This window comes from Myxocyprinus asiaticus, chromosome 1 (assembly GCF_019703515.2).
Source record: "Myxocyprinus asiaticus isolate MX2 ecotype Aquarium Trade chromosome 1, UBuf_Myxa_2, whole genome shotgun sequence".
In the NCBI taxonomy this organism is placed as follows: Eukaryota; Metazoa; Chordata; class Actinopteri; order Cypriniformes; family Catostomidae; genus Myxocyprinus; species Myxocyprinus asiaticus.
Window position 1 is genome coordinate 64625960 of NC_059344.1, and position 22607 is coordinate 64648566.

Consider the following 22607-nt stretch of genomic DNA (forward strand, 5'->3'; position numbering starts at 1 on the left):
GTATGGCTTCATAAGACTTGGAATATAGTGCACGAGTTGTATGGACTACTTTTATGATACTTTAATGTCTTTTTTTTGGAGCTGGGGAGTATATATCCACTTTTGTTGGAAAAGAGCAGCTAATTTAGTGTTTCATGGAAGAAAGAAAAAGGGTCGAAGCAATATGAAAGTGAGTTAAGTGAGTAAATGATTACAAAATGTTACATTTTTGATGAACTATTCCTTTAATTACAGTAGCCTACATGCAGCTAATACGTGGCATTTAACCCTATACAGATATCTGGTACATGGCAATATATGTAAAACACTTATGCTCATATATGGTTTATACTTATATAAAAAAGTCATACTTGTACACATATGGAACATGTATTTCAAAATACTACAAAAATGTTAGTTTCCATATGTAATATTAATTTCCCTAAATTGTAATGGAATTTGAATATGTACATACATGCTCAAATACATGAACTATAATATGTTCATATAGCCATATCTGATTTCTGTGTGGGATTTTAGTTTACGTAATGTAAAATGTTATGGGTGAAATATTGCATATAAAATGTACATGTTTTGAGAACCTGCTCATGTGCAGTGTTACGGGAGCAATTGGGAACTATACCAAAACCACATCCTGTTTTCTGCTGACCTTAATATGAATTTGTTAATCTTTACACTGTCTGTATGGCAATAGATGTGTTCCTATCAAAAAGGCCATTCTCTTTCTCTTTTATCAATATAGCTTATAAAAGTGTCAGAGCAGTATATTTGAGAGGGGAAACAAAGTTCAGATTCATCAACTCACCCCTCCTCATCTTACACACGCATGCACCACCCTGCATGTATTGTCCCCGTGTTGGGGCACAGAGGTAATGCTCTCCTTACTGGCACTGTAATACTGTCATCATCTATTTTACTACTGAAGAACCAATGGACTGAATTTGTGCGTGTGTGTGTGTAAGTGAGGAGTGCGAACACATATACAGCTTCCGTCTGAGTCATGTAAAGTCCCCCGGCACTCAGGAGCCAATACTATTGTGTAATTCCCAAGCAAGGCTCGCCTGGCGACAGTACATGTGTATATTCACTGTGTGTGGATCTGTCTGTGTGGGAGAGGGTGTGTGTTTGTGTGTCTCAAGGCGGACAGTGTGTGCTCCTACGCCAAGGACAGGAAGCAGTTTGTGGGGGACAGGAAATGCAGGCTGAAGCAGTAGCCTAGATAAGAGCAAGAGACCTCTCCCACACACACACACGCACACACACACACACACACGCACACCTCACCCTATTCCAGACTCCCCTAGGCCTTACTGGTGCCGCAAGTACATGTTAACACCCTACAGGTTATAAATGCTTTAAATGACTTGGTAGACCTTAAAAGTGCAATCAGAGAAAGAGTCATTGACAAATGAGAAATATTTATAAACCTTTTGTTCTTCCCACAAAGTAGAAAAAACACTTAAATTGAAGGAGGGACTCAGGGGCCAGTTGCACCAGCCATGCGTAAGTTACAACTGGAACAGACCCCGTCTTACTCACTTCCTGTTCCGGTTGCTGCCGGCACGCTGCACAAGTCTATGTTTGCAGCTTGCTAGCCTGCTTAGCATAGCTTATTATTATACGTTCATCATTTTATCCTTTGCCATATTACCGCATGCTTCATTTTTTTTCCGCTTTTCTACTGTTTCAACTGCGTGTATTTTACTGCGCGTACCGTTTCTCTCTCTTTTTTATTTCCGCTTGTCTGCATCTCACATCTTGACTGCATGCATTTGTTTTCTCCTATGTGTTTTACACAGATTATTGCATCAATCTCAAACATCTGCTGATCAGGAACCACATTGAACCACATCAATCTCAAACCCTCGCCGCTCAAGAACAACCATAACAACAACAACATCAACAAACAAGTGCGGTAACTCATGGCATCCACTCATGTTATTTCTTCCTGCATTGCATGCAACATGTTTATGATAGCTTTTTCCATCAGCAGTGAGGGATTTACATGTGATAAATGTAAGGAATTAATCAGGCTGACGGAAAAGGTTAATGAATTAGAGATACGCATCCGAATGCTAGTGGAGGTCAGTGAGTAAGTAAAGCCGGTAGATACTGTTTCGGATATGGGTAGTACAGCGAGCAACACACAGATTTTGGTTCCAGCTGTAGAGCCCCAGCAGCTGGGCATTTGGGTGACGTTTCAGCAGCATACTCGCTCAGCAAAGCGACACCACTCTCCCATTCTTGTTAGGGATTCCAATTGATTCTCCCCACTCAGTGATGACCCACTGAGGATCATGTTGAAAGATCCTTAGTAATAGGTGATTCTATTGTAAGGAACGTGGAAATAGAGATTCGGCCACTATTGTTAAATGCATTTCGGGGGCTCGGGCATCTGACATCAGATCAAATTTACAAGTGCTGGCTAATGCTAAATGTAGATTTTCTAAAATTGTTATTCATGTCAGCACTAACGATGTCCAGCTTCGCCAGTCGGAGATCACTAAACGTAATGTTAAAGAGGTGTGTGAACTTGTAAAAACTATGTCAGACACTGATATATCCTCTGGCCCCCTCCCTAGTAGATTAGTAGATTAGTGTCACTGAACGGCTGGATGTCTAAATGGTGTCCGGAGAATAGCATAGCATTTATAGTCAATTGGAAGAGTTTTTGGAGTAGACCTGACTTGCTAAAGAGAGACGGACTCCATCCCTCCAGGGAATATGCTGCTCTCCTCTCTAGTAATTTGGCTCATAGTCTTAATAGTGATAGTATTTGACTAACTGGGGCCCAGGTCAGGAAGCAGACAAACTGTTTAATCCGAACATCTGCTAGCTGCCTTGATACATCACACAGGTGACATAAACTACATAGAGACTGTATTAACTAGATATCATATAGAGACTGTGTCTGTTTCCCGAACTACCAAACACAAACCCTTCAATAAATCATTTAGAAAAAATGTGATTAAGATAAAAATGAAGATAAATATCATATAAAGGTAGGGCTACTATACATTAGTTCTCTTTCAACCAAAGCACTAATTGTAAATTAAATTATTACAGATCATAATTTGGATGCACTCTGTTTGGCTGCAACCTGGCTTAAATTGGATGAATATATTACTTTAAATGAATCTACTCCCCCAGGTTATTGTTATAAACATGAGCCTCATCTGAAGGGTCGAGGAGGAGGTGTTGCTACAATTTACAGTGAAGTTTTTGGTGTTACTCAGAGGACAGGATATAAGTTTAAGTCTTTAGAACTAATAATGCTTAATGTTATAAATAAAACATCTCTGACATCTTTTGCCCTTGCTACAGTATATAGATCACCCAGGCCATATTCTGATTTCCTTGGTGAATTAGCACATTTTCTATCAGATCTAGTAGTTACTGTAGATAGAGCTGTAATTGTTGGTGACTTCAACATTCACATAGATAATGAAAATGACACATTGGGATGAGCATTTATCGATATTCTCAACTCTATTGCAGTCCAACAAAACGTGACAGGACCAATTCATCACCATAATCCTACGCTAGATTTAATTCTGTCATATGGAGTTGATGTTGATACTATAGAAATTCTACAGCAAAGAGATGACATCTCAGATCATTACCTCGTCTCTTGTTTGCTGCGATCAGCTAATGTCACTCAATCTACACCGTGTTATCGTTCAGGTAGAACTATTCTTCTGACCACTAAAGATAGCTTCACTAATAATCTTCCAGAATTGTCATATTCAGTAAGCCAAAAAGTCTAGAAGAACTTGATGTAATAACAGAAACTATAAATACAGTCTTCTCTAGCACTCTTGATAGTGTCGGCCCCCTTCGATTAAAGAAAATTAAAGAAAAAAGCCCCGCACTACGGTACAATGATCAATCTCATGCTCTAAAGAGAGCAGCTCAGAAAATGGAGCGCAAGTGGAAGAATACAAAATTAGAGGCATTTTGCGGTGCATGGAAGAATAGTGTCTGTAGCTACAGACAGGTGATAAAAGCTGGCAGATCAGCATATTTTAGCAATCTCATAGAAAATAACCAAAACAGTCATAGGTGTTTATTCAGTACTGTGGCTAATTTGGTTAGGAATAAAGCCTCGACTGAACCAGATATTCTGTCGCAGCACAATAGTAATGACTTCATGAATTTCTTTACTGATAAAATAGAAATCATTAGAAATAAAATTGGAATTATGCAATCAACTGTCACAGCACCTCAGAAAACAGTGTCTCATAATTTTCCTCACAAGCAACTTTAATCCTTCGCTGTCATAGGTCATGAAGAACTAACAAAACTTATCAAAACATCAAAAGCCACAAAATGTATGTTAGATCCAATACCAACTAAGCTCTTAAAAGAGGTATTCCAGTCTTAGATTACAGTCTCAGAACCTCTTCTTTTTAAAAAAAAATGTTTTATCCCCATTTCTCCCAATTTGTAATGCCCAATTCCCACTACTCAGTAGGTCCTCATGGTGGTGTGGTTACTCACCTCAATCCGGGTGGCAGAGGACAAGTCTCTGCATGTGGAGGCTCATGCTACTCTCCGCGATCCACGTGCAACTTACCACATGCCCCATTGAGAGCAAGAACCACTAATCACGACCACGATGAGGTTACCCCACGTGACTCTACCCTCCCTAGCAACCAGGCCAATTTGGTTGCTTAGGAGACTGGGCTGGAGTCACTCAGCACACCCTGGATTTGAACTCGTGACTGCAGGGGTGGTAGTCAGCCTCAATGCTCGCTGAGCTACCCAGACTCCCTCAGAACCTCTTCTTAATATTATTAACTCCTCGCTATCCTTAGGACATGTCCCAAGAAACTTTAAAATGGCAGTTATCAAACCACTTATTAAGAAGCCACAGCTTGATCCTGGTGAATTGTCTAATTATAGACGCATTTCAAATCTCCCATTTATGTCGAAAATACTAGAAAAGGTAGTGTCCTCCCAACTATGTTCATTTCTACAGAGAAATGGTATATATGAACAATTTCAGTCAGGATTCAGGCCCCATCACAGTACAGCGACTGCTCTTATCAGTTACATATGGCTTAATCTTATCATCTGATCATGGCTGCATTTCTCTGCTAGTGCTTTTAGATCTTAGTGCTGCTTTCGACACCATAGATCACAATATTCTCTTTAATAGGCTGGAGAATTATGTTGGCATTAGTGGACTTGCATTAGCATGGTTCAAGTCCTATTTATCAGACCGCTACCACTTTTTATGTGTAAACGAGGAATTGTCAAATCAAACAAAAGTTAAGTATGGAGTGCCACAGGGATCAGTGTTAGGTCCTCTGCTTTTCTCCTTATATGTGCTTCCCCTGGGAGATATTATCAGGAATTGTGGAATAAGTTTCCACTGTTATGCTGACGATACCCAACTTTATTTTTTTTCTAAACCTGACGAAATTTCACAATTCTTCAAATTAGCAGAATGTATCAGTGAAATCAAAGATTGGATGGCCAGAAATTTCCTTCTACTCAATTACGACAAAACAGGTACTAATTATTGGACCAAAAACCTCTAAAAATAAGCCGCTAAAATATAATTTGACTCTCGATGGATGTGGTTACGTCATCTTCTACAGCGAAGAACTTAGGTGTTATATTTGATACCAATCTGTCCTTTGAAAATAAAATTTCCAATGTTTGTAGAACAGCATTCTTCCACCTCAGAAATATGGCTAAGTTAAGACACATGCTTTCTGTTGCTGATGATGAAAAACTAATTCATGACTTCATGACCTCAAGACTAGATTATTGTAATGCATTACTGGGAGGATGTACTGCAAGTTCAATAAATAAACTTCAATTGGTTCAAAATGCAGCTGCCAGAGTGCTAACTAGAACCAGCAAATATGATCATAGTAGCCCAATTTTATCGTTGTTTCATTGGCTATCTGTTAAATTTCATATTAATTTTTAAATTCTGTTAACTACATACAAAGCTTTGAATGGTCTAGCTCCACAGTACTTAAGTGACCTTCTACCATGCTATATTCCATCACGTTCATTAAGATCACAAAATTCTGCCCTGTTAATAGTTCCTAGAATATTAATATCCACAAAAGGAGGTAGATCCTTTTCCTATTTGGCTCCAAAACTATAGAATAGTCTCCCTAACACTGTTTGGGATGCAGACACACTCACTCAGTTTAAGTCTTGACTAAAGACTCATCTATTTAGCCAGGCATAAACCTAATTTATCCATCAACTCACAATTAGGCTGCTTTAGTTAGGTCTGCTGGAACCAGAAACATTTCCCATAATCTCTAACTCTGCAATAAATTGAATGGTATCTATGCTAATATTATTCTATTTGTTTCCCTGTCTCAACCTTGGGATTCATATCCCAAGGTTACAAGAGCCAGCCAGATCCAGCTCCATTCCTGCTTGGTGTCGGACTCCACTGCTACGTGTCGCTGAGTGATGACGACAAATTACTGCCAGTGCTGGCCAGATATAATTTCAGTCTTTTACGATGAACTTCAGAGGATGATCTGATGCCAACTCCAACTGTAAGACATCGGATACTTCATATGCCACTGCCTGAACCTTGGATTTAGGATGGACCCCACAGAACCTCACCGTAATAACAGTTAAACTGCGATGCACCTCATTGATCTCTGCCTGCATCAACTTTGTTTATTGATGGACTACACTCTTGAAATGGAATACATAGACTTTCAATTATTTGCCAACAAAAGCCTTCATCAGCCAACTAACAAAGGACAATGCATCAATGTGAACTTCTGCAGTTAATCCAGGATGGACTTCAAAGACATTAGTCATTAATTTTACAGTTCATACAAAATCTTTGTTTAAACACTGGCCCTTAATACTTACTTAATTTACAAATTGTAAACCATGACTTGCACTGCACACAAATAACTAATATTGGCATTATACTCATGATGTTAGCCAGAGGGGGACTGGCCCCCACAGTGAGCCTGGATTCTCCTAAGGTTATTTTTCTCCATTAACCAACATCTTATGGAGTTTTGTGTTCCTTGCCACAGTCGCTTTCAGCTTGCTCACTGAGGGTCTAAATACAATTATTATTTAACTATTTAATTATTTATTTTTATACACAATTTACAATTACACAATGATGACTCTAAGTCTTTATAGATATTACAGTTTCATTTTCTGTTAAAGCATGATTTTCTGTAAAGCTGCTTTGAAACGATATGTGTTGTGAAAACGCTATACAAATAAAAATGACATGACAACCAAGACTAGTTACAGTAAATGGGGGGGCTAAGTTACAGTTTATGCAAAACTGACTATTTTAGCGTTGCACCATTAAACTTGTAACACTATGTATAAACTACATATTTTCGGAATCCTCTGAAAATATCTTAGCATCAAACCGATTTGAATGGTGTACGATCAGACTGATCTCACAGTGAAGTCGTGAAGGTTGGCTTTTCTTTAGCTAAAATTGGTCTGTGCTTACTGAAATACGAAACACTGCCCCCAGTGGCCAAATCGGTAAGTGTTGCTGGGCGTATCGGCATCGATCCCAAGCCTAGTCTGAATGCATGTAAGCATAGCTAGAGTTGACTAACTTATATACGAGTCTGATCTCATGGAAAATATGTGACTGTGGCAACATTTTTGCAAAATGATTTTACGTAGTTCCTTACACATATCGCAGCAGCTCTGAGGTGAAATGTCCACTGTGTGGTGCAAAAAGCGAGTTAAATGTTCTCCCTAGCAGAATTTCATCACGCTCGAACAAGCCTTTAAATGTAGTTTATGTTATGCAAACATTAAAATGTATCACCTTACAAGTCATGCACTAGTAAAAATGTTTAGATGTCGTAAGGTAGCATTGTGTGAGAAACAGGGCGAAAAGTATGTGTATTTATATTGATTATCTATCATGCATTAGTAGCGCCTCTAGTGTTTGTTTCACCAAAAAACCGCAGGAAAACGTACAACATGTAAAAAGCCATGTAAAAATTATTTTGCAAAAATGTTAGTATAGTAACATGATTCTACCCTAGTCCACCCTTTGTTTTCAACAATGGCATTATGCTTAAAATAGAACACTTCTGAATTCTTGATTGATTGATAGTCCTGGTTAGTAATGCAGAAATATTTCCTAGTGAAAATCAAAGAGCTTTGAAAGTCTGCCCATTTGACCCTTTTTTTGACCCTGCCAAAATGTGTCCACATACACATGCATATGCAAACACATACTATGCTGGTTGACACTGATTACTGCAATAGTTAATAATTTTTATGATCATTTGTGTAAAGACAGGAGAATAATGTACATCCTGTAAAACCCAGTCAAAATGATGAGTGAGACAGAGAGAGACGGTGTAATATATGCACAGAAGGAGCTAGAAACGGAGAGAGAAAAGTGAGAGTGATATATTGTGTTTTAACTGCCCCATTGTTCTCCTGCATGCAGATATGATGACCTGTGAGCTCCGACCTGAGTTTGGCTTCGGTGAAAAAATGTCCAAGTCAGATATTTGAGGTTGCCGCGCACACACAGACTCAAACACAGAAATATCAAAGCGTGAATATTGATTGTGACTTTATTGAGTGAACTGCTTTGATTCACAGATAGACGCGTTTGAATAAGAGTTAATCATCATCGGTTGGTGTGTGTACACCTCTGTGTGAATCGATCTCTCACACGTCTGTGTGTGTCATATGTGGCATTTGACCAGTCGGGGTGCTAACAAATAAAAAGTACATTTACACACACATCAACCAGACACACACACGCTGTCATGTCAATCAATATTAAAGGGATATTTGGGGTTAAACTCTATTGAATGCGTCTGTAGCATCCGACACTGTCTCGTGAAAAGTTGTAATAATAGTATGAGATGGGAATTTCTTTTTAAATCATACAAATTGGTTTTTAATCCCATACCAAAAAATCTTATTAAGATTTTTCTTAAATTTAACCCCTTACCCAAGCCCTAAGGCTAACCATGATTTTAATAGGAAAATTACTTTTAACACAATGGAAGAAAGGAAACATTGGGGTTTGGAACAAGATGCGGGAAGTGTTTTACAGTATATGGAAATACAGTACATCAGTCATTTGTATTGCATAAATAAATATGGAATAACTAACCAGATTTGTTTACTGATGTTTCCTTTCTTTAATTAAAGTGTTGGATAGGAGGCTAGCTACAATTCAGTGCCTGTATTGTATCGATTTAAAATTCTGTTTGTTGATTGGTTGTTCTCTACTGGAGTTAAAGACGTACATTTTTGTGTGAGCTAAGTCGTACAATGTCTCACGATTTTGTTTTCGATGAGTTGTCATGAGTCATACTGTATTGATTACAGTACTAGGTTCATTTGTGTTTGTGGTTTTTCATTCATGGCATGTCTGTCCACACGTTTATTTGTCTGTTTGCTTTGGAATGAGTCAAAATGATTTTCTGTGGTAATAAACCTTGAAGTAAACGTAAAAGGCGTTCGCAACTTATTTCACTTCCACAATGCGACATCAGTGAAACATAAGTGATAAGTGATACAGCGCACAAGTCAAATGGACTACTTTTATGATGCTTTCATGCCATTTTTTGGAGCTTGAAAGACACGATCACTATGAACTGTTGCTATATGGAAAAGACGTGTGTAAAGATTCTTCAAAAGTGATCCTTTTGTGTTCCATGGGAAAAACGATAACAGCGTACAGGTGAACTATTCTTTCATTTAACCCGAAATATTCCTTTAAGAAACTTCATCCCAGACAGAATAAAAATTGTGCAACGTATGTTAATGTTATGTCTTTACATCACAGCTTAGATGATCTCTCCCCATGTATTTCTCACTTTCACACATAGCAAACCATTTCTCTCATCATGCACCTCCCTTATTTTTGTATCGGTTTATAACTCGCCCTTCCAGCTGTAGTTTTACAGAGGAAACACATTGTGTGTGTGAGATTCTAATTGAATTCATTCATTAATATGATCCCAGAACAAAGCAACGTGTCCTTAAATTGTTGTGTACTTTAAAATGACATTTTTATTTTTAGGAAAAAGTCAATAAAATTGGTAACACTTTACAATAATGTAATGTTATTACACAGCTCTCTGGATTACTCGATTCTGATTGGTCAGTGGCACCATCTAGTGGTCAGATATTGCTCTGTAACAACCGCACCTCCACGTATCAGACCGCTCATCCACATACTGCGAGCCGTCTTTCCTGCTTCTTGGATCACTGTGTAAGGTTCCATTTGTTAACATTAACTAACAATAAATACTTTTACAGCATTTATTAATCATGATTGATGTTAATTTCAACATATACTAATACGTTTTTAAAATCAAAAATTGTTTTTGTTATGTAAGGGATTATATACAGTCAGCCGGTTGTTATCGCGCAATAAACCCTGACAGGGTGATCAGGACACCAACGCGAAGCCTGAAGGGGTTTATTTTGCAATAACAACCACCTGACTATGCATTATCCCGCTTATTACATGGCTATTAACCAACTAAATAAATACATGGCCATAAAATATTGATTTGCATTGAAATTATGAAATTTGAAAAGAAGGAAATTCAGTCCTCCAGTTTGCTTCGGAATTCTGTTGGTGTTTATTCTGTGAAAATGACCGTCTGACTTCTTAATATTCAGCCTATTACAAGACTACATGCCAAATAAATAAATAAATGCCCATGAAACATTGATTTGAGTTGAAATTATTTTATTAGCTTACTTGTAGAGATTGCACAGTGATCCGAGAAGCAGGAAAGACAGCTCACAGTATGCGGATGAGCGGTCTGATACGTGGAGGTGCGGTTGTTACAGAGCAATATTTGACAGCTAGATGGCGCCACTGACCAACCAGAATCGAGTATTCCAGAGAGCCGTTAAATAACATTAGTTAATGCACTATGAACTGACGTGAACTAACGATAAACAGTTGCATTTTTATTAACTAAAGTTTAACAAAGATTATCAAATGCTGTATTAAAATATATTGTTCATTGTTTGTTTTTAATACCTAATGCATTTACTAATGGTAACGAATGTAACTTTACTGTAAAGTGTTACCAGCAATTAAATGTATTTATGAGTTTCCAAACAAATTTTATTTTAGTTGTTTGTTGTTGTTGTTGTTGTTGTTTTTATTTAGCTCACTTCTGAGGCCAAATTAGGTCCCACTATAGCTGAGTACACACACACACACACACACACACACACAGATAATGAGAAGTGATTTCACACTGTCGCCCTTGTACTAACTTCCAACGACAGTGTCAGCTGACCTACTTCCCTCTTCTGATCCCTGCATAGATAGAGAGCCTGTCACTCAAAACACACACACACACACACACTGAAGATCCTCTTACTGTATGTGTGATATATTTTAGAATATCTACAGACTATTACAGTTTCTGTATCCTGATACACAGCAGTTTATTTTTGTCCACAGTAGAGGACATAAGCCTTTTGCTAATATTTCTGAGACCATGTCACTCTTCTAAAAGTATAATTCAAACAAAAATTAAAATTCTGTCATTTACTCACACAAATGTTGTTCCAAACCTGAATGACTGTCTTCCATGGAGCACAAAAGGAGATGTTAGACAGGATGTTACAGCCTCAGTCACCATTTACTTTCATTGGATGGAGAAAAAAACAAATGCACGGAAAGTAAATGGTGAGCTACTGCATCATTCAGTCATTCACGTCTGTTGCACATAAGGTGCAGATCAAGTTAGCCACTGAAGTTTATTAGTATGCTCATTTATGTAATGAGCAATCTAACAGTAATGCACGCTTTAGATAGCGCCACACACAACATATTTATTGATAAATTATGATAAAACTCCTTTAATAACTGGCCTTCACTGTATGACTAGACATTAATATATTTTTAAACTAAATTTTTAAGCTACTAAAGTTATCCAGCAAAGAGCAGTGAGTGTTTTTTGACGTTTTATTGTTATTGACTCAATCAACAGCATTTGTGGCATAATATTGATTACCACAAAAATAATTTTTGAATTGCCCCACTTTTTCTTTAAAAAAGCAAAAATGGAAGTTACATTGAGGCACTTACAGTGGAAGTCAATTTGGAGGGTTTAAAGGCAGAAATGTGAAGCTTATAATTCTATAAAAGAACTTACATTCATTCTTCTGTTAAAACTCATGTATTACTTGAGCTTTAAAGTTGTTTAAATTGTCATTTTTTCAGTCATTTTAGAGTTTTAGTGTTTGTTGACATTACATCATCATGGCAGCTACATTATAAAATTGGCTATAACTTTACACAGAAAAGTTTAGTAAGTGATTTTATCACAATAAAATCATGATTACATGCATATTGTTTATGTCTTGTTGCTAAACTTTTGAAACAGTGAGTATTTTAATGTTCAAAAATTGGTGCCTTCCTGTAACCTCGATTTTTGCTTTTTGAGGGACGAGTCAAAATAAATGTCAACATTATGTCACAAATGCTGTTTTTTGAGCTTAACTGGTATTGAACCCGGAACATTCCTTTAATAATCTGATATTTTGATGCAAATCCCGTATTTTTGGTCCCGCTGTTTACATTCACTGTGGACATGATTGTGTTTTCCATTAATACCTCATTATCATGGAAAATGAAAGTGTATTTGACTGTTTAGGCGCGTATTTGCATTACCGCATCTCCGAGAGCGCTCTCAAAGCACTGGTGCACACAGGAGTCCAAATGAGGAAATAAAAATTGATCTTTAAGATTCTGGTAGTTTCTTCCTCTACTCGATTTTCCTTATGGCCTGTTAACAAGATCAACCCGTAGTTGTCTTGCGATTGACTGGTCGATTGACGAAATGAGCACACCTGGCATAGAGTAGACTAAAAGATGGAGATCTACCCTTAAGTAAATGCTAGTATGTAGGCTCTAGATGTATTTATGTATGAAGGTTCTGGCTCAGCACCATCCCAAAAAGACCTTCTACACACGGCAAAGCTTTATCAGATGGCCTTGTGGCCCTTCAATAACACAGGCACTATCAGCTGAGCACAGACTGTATCTGGCATCCCTGCCCTTCAACAACAATAAATACACCGACTGGGTCATGCGTTCAACCTCAGACTTTCTCGAGACATTCCCTGGACCTTTTGGAGATTGGGATGGTTCACCCAAAACTGAAAATGTGGTCATTATTTACACCATGAGGTTTTATCATTTTTGAAATATCCCTAAGTGTGGCTTAAATGAAAAAAAAAAAAATGTTTTTGGGGCTACTGTATGTGATTGACTTGCATATGCGTTCTTCTCAAATGTGTCTAATTTGCAGCATATGACGAGAAATGTCTATATACTGTAAATGAAGATAATATGAAAGATACTGCAGTACTTCTGCTCTGGTTAGATGAGTTAAAGGGAAGCTGTGGCTCTTGAGGAAGTGCTCTGGGCTCTAACAGTATAACACACTTGAGCATGAATGGACACATACAGATTGTGTATAGCTGTGTTGCTCTCTGTCCCTGGATTTCTATATTTTGAGGTTTTAATCTGGGTTTGAGTTAATCTCTTGGTTAACAACCCTGTCCGCGCACTGCACTTTTCTACCTCTGACACACAAATTACAGGTAAATAAAGCTCACTGAGAAAGCCTCTACTCAAATTAATTTTCCAGGCTTTTCGTGCTCTGTTTGGCACCGTCATATAGGTCAAATAACTGTGAGAGGTTTTTTATAATGCAGTGTCCTTTTCAATATGGCAATGTAATATTGCTGAGTAATAGATTCATTTAGAGTCAGTCTGTCAGTCCCACGGTTTTTACTTATCAACCATGTTTTGTGAATTTATTGTCCAAAATGTTAAATCTGTCATGCTATTTTTTTTAAAATGACAGCTGATAATGACAGCTTGTTGCTCAGTTCGTCTTTTAATAATATTAAACTAATAAACATATAGTGTCCCCCCCACTATATTAAACTAATATACACATTGAATATTCATGAGCTCTGCTTGTCTTTTGAAAGTCTCACATTCCAGCCTTTCACATAAACATTGACATATTCAGCGGACAGATTCCCAATGTCCATTTTCATTTTATTCTAGACAGTAAACAAGCAGTGACATAAAGTTGTTTTTACCCACTTTAATAGATATTTTGGAAGCTTTGTTGCATATAATGCTGCATTACAGAAATAAACAACTTTTCTTTGAGAGGTCGCAGGGAGTTATATTCAGCTTATTTAATTCATGCGTGACAAACTGTATTATTTGCACGTGACTTGGAGTGGTAAGTAATTTTACCGCTGTTAATTCAAATTGGCAGAACAGAACAAAAGAACAAATTTGAAAATAATCTTCATGTTCTCTCAAATAAGTCTCTCCCTCCCTCCCTCTCTTTCTCTGTCTGTCTTTCTCTTTGTGTGTGAGATAATGTTGTTTATTCTCAAAAAAAAAAAATGGTATTTTAGCCTATTTTTAAGATTTACGCATTCAATTTCATACCAAACTGAATTGTGTTATGTTTAACAAAATTAAATTAATAAAACTTAAAATAGTACGTTTTTTTTTTTTATTGTATTGTATTAAAGATTACTCAATTCAATTTCATGGAATTTTCTTATGAAATGTAAATGTGTAAATCTTAACATTATTTTTTATTTTTATTTTTCATGTAATTAAACATGACCATGATCTGTGGTTCCTAATTTTACAGAGACTCAAATACACTGTAAAAGGAAACATTGAGGGTGGAGTAAAGACTATTTTATTTCCAGGATAAGAGTTTAACACAAAGCCATTTACATTGTATGTAAATCACGCATACACACACTCGCCCTCTCATTTAAGCCTCAGGTCAGTTGGAGTATAAAAATACCAGCGAGATCAAAGAAACATATACTGACACACACACAAACACACACACACACACACACAAGTGGGACAGAGGAAGGGGATGGATGTTTGGGCTGTGTAAATGTTCATAATCACATTTTTAAGCAGCCAAATATGTACATTTATGACGCAAATCACTAATAGCAATTTTCAATTTGCTACTTATCATATTGCAATGAAAGTTATTCAGTTATTTGGTTTGACAACTTTGCTTAACCAAATGTTCATTTTCCACATGTAAAAGAACAACATTTTTCACGGTCTGTAACCCAACAGTGTCCGCCCACTTTTTCAGCAGTGCTGGTTGCAGAAGTGTTTTCCCATTTATTTATATTTTCATAAGGATTTCATAGAATCCTTAATAAAATAGTTCTAAGCCATGCCCCGAGGTGAAACACAACTTTACAAACTTTTTTGAGGCAAAAATGTATTTGAAAATCTGACAAAAAGACAGGTACAAGACTGTACTTAACATCTTTCATGAGGGAATGAACTACAAGACCATTAAGCACTGCAAATGATGTAATCGAATTAAAAACTATGAAAAAAAAAAAAAAATAACATTATTGATTTAAAGTTGCTGATTATAAGTATAGAGAACTGATATATTTAAAGCGTAATGCGAAATATTCAGATTTACATAAATATATAATTCGTTTAAAAGTGTAGTAGTAAGACCGAGTCGACTGAGTCATTCACAGTGCATCTTGGGAGTGGACGGTCGCAACAGAACACTTTTGGCGGGCAATTCTCTGATTGGTGGGTTTTCCCCCTGAGGATCATGGGTAGTGTAGTTTCCCCTTAGGTTTTCTGCTATTAAAAACAATTCTTAATGAATAAGGTTAAAATAACAAAAGCATTCACCATTAATTAAAAACCTTGGAGCTCTGTCTTGAAAGGTTTATCAGTTATTGTTAAAGGGATAGTTCACCCAAAAATGAAAATTCTCTCATTATTTGTATGACTTTTTTTCTTCAACAGAACACAAACAAAGATTTTTAAAAGAATATCTCAGCTCTGTAGGTTCATACAATGCAAGTGAATGGTGATCAGACCTTTGTAGCTCCAAAAATTACATAAAGTCAGCATAAAAGTAATCCATACGACTCCAGTGGTTAAATCCATGTCTTCAGAAGCGGAAACAAATACAAATTTTACCCTAAATCTCTACTTTCACTTTTACATCTGAAGGTCACACGTGGTGCCAGTTTAGTTTCACTTTCACATCTGAAAGTGAAATTTAAAGTGGCGATTTATAGTAAAAAAAGGACTTAAATTTTGTTCTGTTTCTCACCCACACCTATCATATCACTTCAGAAGACATGGATTTATACGCTGGAGTCGTATAGATTACTTTTATGCTGACTTTATGTGATTTTTGGAGCTAAAAAGTTCTGGTCACCATTCACTTGCATTGTATGGAACTACAGAGCTGAGATATTTGTCTAAAAATTGTTGTTTGTGTTCTGCTGAAAAAAGAAAGTCATACTTTTTTTTCCCTTTTAATGTTTTTTTTTTATTAACAAAGTTCGGGAAGAGCAAGTTAATTTAATCCGACCAATCACAGCATTGACAACAACGCAGCATTGAGAGTTTCCGGCATCCCACCACCTCCCCATCTCCTCCTATCTATTCCATCAATACTAATCCAGTCCAGGCGGCATTCGAGCTCAGGCCAAGTCTCGAGTCTCGAGCCCTCTGCCATGGATAGCAAGCCACATACTGTGTGTTTATGCTATCCTCATTGCAGGATTACATTAACTTGCGAGCTACTGAAACCTGTCTATTCTTCATCTCTTCCTCTCTTTTTTTAATTGATGACCTGCCAGTTCATCCAAATTGTGACTCTGCTCGCGACTTCCTGTCTCATTTCCTTTTTCCAACATCTGCTAAATTCTTTCATGTATTCTGAATGTTCCACTAACACCCCTCCACCTCTATAACGTCATTTTAAACTCTTCTGAAACATTCTTGACATTTTTTCCTGCTGGAGAACTCAGGGTTAATTATGTTCCCAACAACCCATCCAAATGGACTAGTGATTAAAATGCATGGAATTTGGATTTCAAAATATCTAAGGAATGCGAGATGCAAGAAAATATTTCCAGAGGCTTGCCTGGTAAACTGATGATAGTTCAGAATCAATATTACACATTCCAGATTCATTGAACAGCATTTATTTATTAATTTTTTTTTTTTCATAAATGGGTGTGTCCCAGGGGTTGAATTTTTGAATAATGAACAGATTTCAATTTTTTTTCTACATAGTTTATTTTGGGTACTTTTTTCTTTCCTCAAGCAGTTTGGGTAATTTTTATCCCATTTTCTCCCCAATTTGGAATGCCCAATTCCCACTACTTAGTTGGTCCTCGTGGTGGCGTGGTTACTCACCTCAATCCGGGTGGCGGAGGACAAGTCTCAGTTGCCTCCGCTTCTGAGATCATCAATCCCCGAATCTTATCACGTAACGCGTTGTGCATGACACCACGGAGACTCAACGCATATGGAGACTCATGCTACTCTCCGTGATCCACGCACAATTACCACACGCCCCACTGAGAGCGAGAACCACTAATCGTGACCACGAGGAGGTTACCCCTTATGACTCTACCCTCCCTAGCAACTGGGCCAATTTGGTTGCTTAGGAGACCTGACTGGAGTCACTCAGCACACCCTGGATTCGAACTCACGACTCCAGGGGTGGTAGTCAGTGTCAGTACTCGCTGAGCTACCCAGGCCCTGTGGGTACTTTTTAAATGTATTTTTTTATACAGATTTCACTGTTTAGCCTTTTCCATTATAAATCCATATTTATAAAATATACAGATTACATGTTTAAAAATATGATAATCTAAACAAGGAGTAAAATGAACATAAACCATTTCAATATTTATTATGTGAAAATTATTTCTATCAATTTTTCAAAAATTACGACTCTTACGTCCCGGCGTAATTTCCACCACACTAAGTTTTTTCGAAAGTTAGTGTACTTGATAACAAGTCGACAAAAATGTCAGTGAAGAGCATGCTTGAGATGAAATATGAGACAAGTGATGTTTGAAGAAAACAAAGAAAATTCAAGGTAGATATCACTTCTGAGCAGAATATTTTTATTGAGCATCATTTCCAGTCCAGCTGTAATTTTGCAGAATTATTAAGTGTGACAGTATTATTTAATTGTGTGCATTTAGGATACATAAAATGTTAGCTATGAAATTAGCCTTAGCAATGGCCAATTTTTTTCCCCAAAAACCTTAAAAATGTATTTTCCATCACCATCATTTCCACCACAGACTTCTATTACACGCAATACAGAATTTGAGATGTGCTGGAAATTTGCATGACTTTCAGAAAAAAAAAATGATCTCATAAATCTCCATAAATCTCATAAATCTCCAGTGATGCATGTGCATACAGTACACTGTTGGATAAGTAGACACATTTTTAAAAACTAGTGAGAGTGTGAAAACTTTTTAATGGGACTTCACTTTCTAGAAGTCCACAGTGTTAAAAGTGCCTGAAGTTGAAAAAACACGTGCATTTTTAGCTAAACCACATCTCTTCCAAACATGTTGCACTTTCTTTCTCAATTTATAAGTGACTTTTCTTATTCTTTACAGATCTGTGATCATTCAAAAAGGGAATGCTTATCTGTTCATAGGGTATGTTTCCTAACATTCAGTTTTACAGCAAGAAACCCTGCATATTCTTTGGTTGGTAGCCATCTAGAAATCCAGAAATAAATATTATTTCTCTCTTTGGTGCACCAAGATAATAAACATTTAGAAAATGTGTTTAAATTCATGTCATATACAGATGACTTGAGATTTGATTTGCGAAATATTTTACTGCTGATTCTCTATGGTAAGCAGATGCAAAAACATGAGAAGAGTTGAGACGGTCCACGTACTGCATTCATTCCAGACACATTGATCAGTTGCTGGGCATTTTGGGCTTTTAGTGGCTGGCTTTGTTGATTGAAAGTGTGCTTGAAGCAACAAATATCTGCTCCACCTTACAGAACTAACAGATTAAGTCTTGTCCAATGGATTACTCCTAAAGTTACATACAGGTTTTTTTTTTTTTTACTTTTTTGCATTTGGGAGACATGAAGTCTGACATGAAGTCTGTCATCTTTGAACATAATACTATTTCAGAAATTATATATCTGTTTGTACATACAAAATTGTCCCCTAAAGTATAGCTGAATAATACAGGAATTTCCAATTGTGAGTTATCTTTATATAAAAGCAATAAAATCTATGATATGTCCCCAGTTAGATAGTTAAACGTGCGTGTATGTGAGTAATTAGGAACCATACATGTGTTATGTCTAGACATTTTATTTATAACTTGTTAAATGTGAACTGTTATACAAATATAAAAAAAATTATTAACTTGAAGTAAACAATGACATGACCTTTCTGCGTGCATGTCAGCAACTAAAACATTACTTATCATAAATAAAGAGATTTCTTTCTATACAGTCGTTTATTCACAGTCTCACAGTAAGAATTATTCGTTGCTAGCAGCAAAAAAACCTTAAATGTTTCCAGTCTGTGGTTAAACCATTGCAGTCTCTGGACGGAGGTAGTAAAGGACAACTAGTTTGCGGTCACTCTTTGTTGTGGTCTGGCAGCGCTGGATTGAGGTACTGGTCGAATTCACTGCGGTCAAGCTGATCCAGCATGTCTGATCTCACCTGTTCTAGATAGAACTCCAGAGAAGGTCCGCCCAAACAAAGTACACATGTGCACACCTCCGTTCCCCGCCAATCATGGGGCTCCACCCCATTCTGCTGCATGGCATGCTGTGAAAATGAGTATGCAGCCAGGGGTAGATGTACTGAAGATGAATTCTGAGGATGTAATGATGCACTGCTGGGGAACATTGCATCTCCATTTGATGATGGTGCTCCATGGTGGAATGATGAAGAGTAGTTTTGTAATGCAAAGCCACTGTGTGGGAGATTATAGGAGTTTATTCGGTCGTATGAGTGCTGATGATTGTATGGATGCTGTGGGACTTGGCTTTGGAACATGTAGCTGGGGTGAAAGGAGCTATTTGGAGAAGTGGTGGTGTCTCTTGGAGGTGTCTTGCTACGCTTGTTGCACTTTCGCCGACGGGGCCTGTATTTGTAGTTGGGGTAGTCGATGGTGTGCTGGATTCGTAGTCTTTCCGCTTCTTGCATGTAGGGACGCTTCTCTGCCAGAGACATGGACTTCCATGTCTTACCTATGACAATAAATAAATAAATAAAAGTGTTTTAGTTTATATATTATTTAAGATTACGGCTAAAGGGCATTCCCAGACGTACATCTCCGAGATGTCTATTTTAGATCTTTTCATCTGGAAAGCATCGCATTCTGATTACCATCTGCTAAACATCTTAAAAAGATCAGATTTACAAACATTCAAAATCATAAACGTCTCAAAGACATCTGCTGAACGTCTTATTGACATCTGAGAGAAAACGTCTTATAGACGTATTGCAGATGAGCAAACTACGTTAAAAATACATCTTCCAGATGGAAACACACACGTCAGATAGACGTCTAGGTGATGTTCTTGTGCTATCAGGGTTGTTAGACACCACATGTTGCAGAATGACTACCCTGATAGCACACATACATCACCTAGACGTCTATTTAATGTGTGTTTACATCTGGAAGATGTATTTTTAACATAGTTTGCTCATCTGCAATACGTCTATAAGACGTTTTCTCTCAGATGTCAATAAGACTTTCAGTAGATGTCTTTGAGACGTTTATAATTTTGAATGTTTGTAAATCTGATCTTTTTAAGATGTTTAGCAGATGTTAATCAGAATGCGATGCTTTCCAGATGAAACGCTCTTAAACAGACTTCTCGGACGGGGATGTATGTGTGCCATCTTGGTATGTATACAACCCAGATAGCACACGTACTGTATGTCTCCGAGATGTCTGTTTTAGATCTTTTCATCTGGAAAGCATCACAATCTAAATAGCATCTGCTAAACATCTTAAAAAGATCAGATTTACAAACAGTCTAATAAAAGTCTCAAAAACATCTGCTGAATGTCTTATTGACATCTGAGAGAAAACGTCTTATAGACGTATTGCAGATGAGCAAACGACCTAAAAAAAATACATCTTCGAGATGGAAACATACACGTCAAATAGACGTCTGGGTGATTAATGTGTGCTATCAGGGAATGTAGCGCAACCTCGAGCGTTTAACGCTTTCGTAAAAGTTACTACAAATTTGGAATTTTTTAAAGTAAATTCATTAAGTGTGATGCTTCCGCTAAAAGATATAGTTCCTGACATCACAGATCGTTAATATGCATAAAAAATAAATAAATTAACGATTCGGGCAGCGATATGGCGAACAGGTGTTTCGCGTCATAGCGAAATATATCGTGTTTTTGTTTGTTTTTTTAGTGCGGCTGGGGCGCTGCATTGACCAATAAGCATCCAGGAATAAAATCAGGCTCTTTGGTTTTTGATACAGAATATAGAAGTTAAAGCGCCCTAATATTACATTGCGCACTTTACAAAGTTGCTTATTGTAAAACAATATGCAATCTTTACATACAAACGATAGGCCTACCAAATAAACATTACAGTCCCGACTGACTTCAGTTAAAAAGTGTCGTAGGCTACTCACCGAGGATTTTACTGAGGTCAGTGTTCTCCAGGTCGGGGTTCAGCTGCGCAAGGCGTCTGCGCTCCTCCTTGGTCCAAATGATGAACGCGTTTAGAGGGCGTCTCACTCGAGTTTCCGCAGCCGATTTCGCTTCCGGGCTTGAACAGCTGGATTCAGAGCCTAACGACACCGGGCTTGATGGACCCGACGCGGGGCAATGAGCCGCCCTGCGCGTCTCATTCAGCTGAGGTGGCGCGTAATGGCACTGTTGACCCTCGAGCATCATTGTTGTGGGGCCCATTTCGAGTTCGGGGAGCATCTGGTCGAGATACATGTTGTGATGCCTCCTGATTCTCTGAGGAATTCGTCCTGGTCATCCCCAGAGATCAAGTGGGGCTTTAAAAGAACCGCGGACCAATGGGCGCGCTGAGGAGTGGATTAAAGGTGTGAAGCGCAAGAAGTTTCACCTCAGAGATAACGCTGATGTCCTTGTAGCGAACGAAATGTGTAGATGGCATAGGACAAATTGAATAACGTTGTTAGTTAAAACAAAAGACTGGCTGAAGAAATCAGTGGTATCGAAACGATACATGCAATATAAGCTAAAACATAATTAAATATCCCATGTCCAAAAGTCCAAAGGGGATGCTAATGGAACTTCTAGTTTATTTTTATTTTATTTGGAACCAATCCTAATGGATTCTGAACATCAAATTCTGAAAATTATATAGATATAATATTTTCAGCATTTGTATTGGATCAACACATTTTAAGAATCCTCTTAAATATTTATCTAGAATTATTTTAAGAGATATTCTTGTTTGATCCTGATCAAAAATTAAGATAAAAAAATATATATTTATATTAAATTAAATTTATATATATAATTAAAATAATTATATGTAAATAATTATATACTGTATATATATATATATATATATATATATATATATATATATATATATATATACTACTGTATATACTGTATCTATATGTGTGTGTGTGTGTATATATATATACTGTATATACTGTATATACTGTATCTGTGTGTGTGTGTATATATATATATACTGTATATACTGTATCTATGTGTGTGTGTGTATATATATACTGT

General features: G+C 37.2%; 1 protein-coding gene across 1 annotated transcript; it reads right to left on the reverse strand.

Annotated features, from left to right (window-relative positions):
- Window positions 1-18033: 18033 nt before the first annotated feature.
- sox32 (SRY-box transcription factor 32) lies at window positions 18034-21827 on the reverse strand. The gene is made up of 2 exons (XM_051675858.1): window positions 21515-21827; window positions 18034-20098 (listed from the first exon to the last, which is right to left on the reverse strand). The coding sequence occupies exons 1-2, from the start codon at window positions 21825-21827 to the stop codon at window positions 19479-19481; spliced, it is 933 nt and encodes a 310-aa protein (XP_051531818.1). The 3' UTR covers window positions 18034-19478.
- Window positions 21828-22607: the final 780 nt, after the last annotated feature.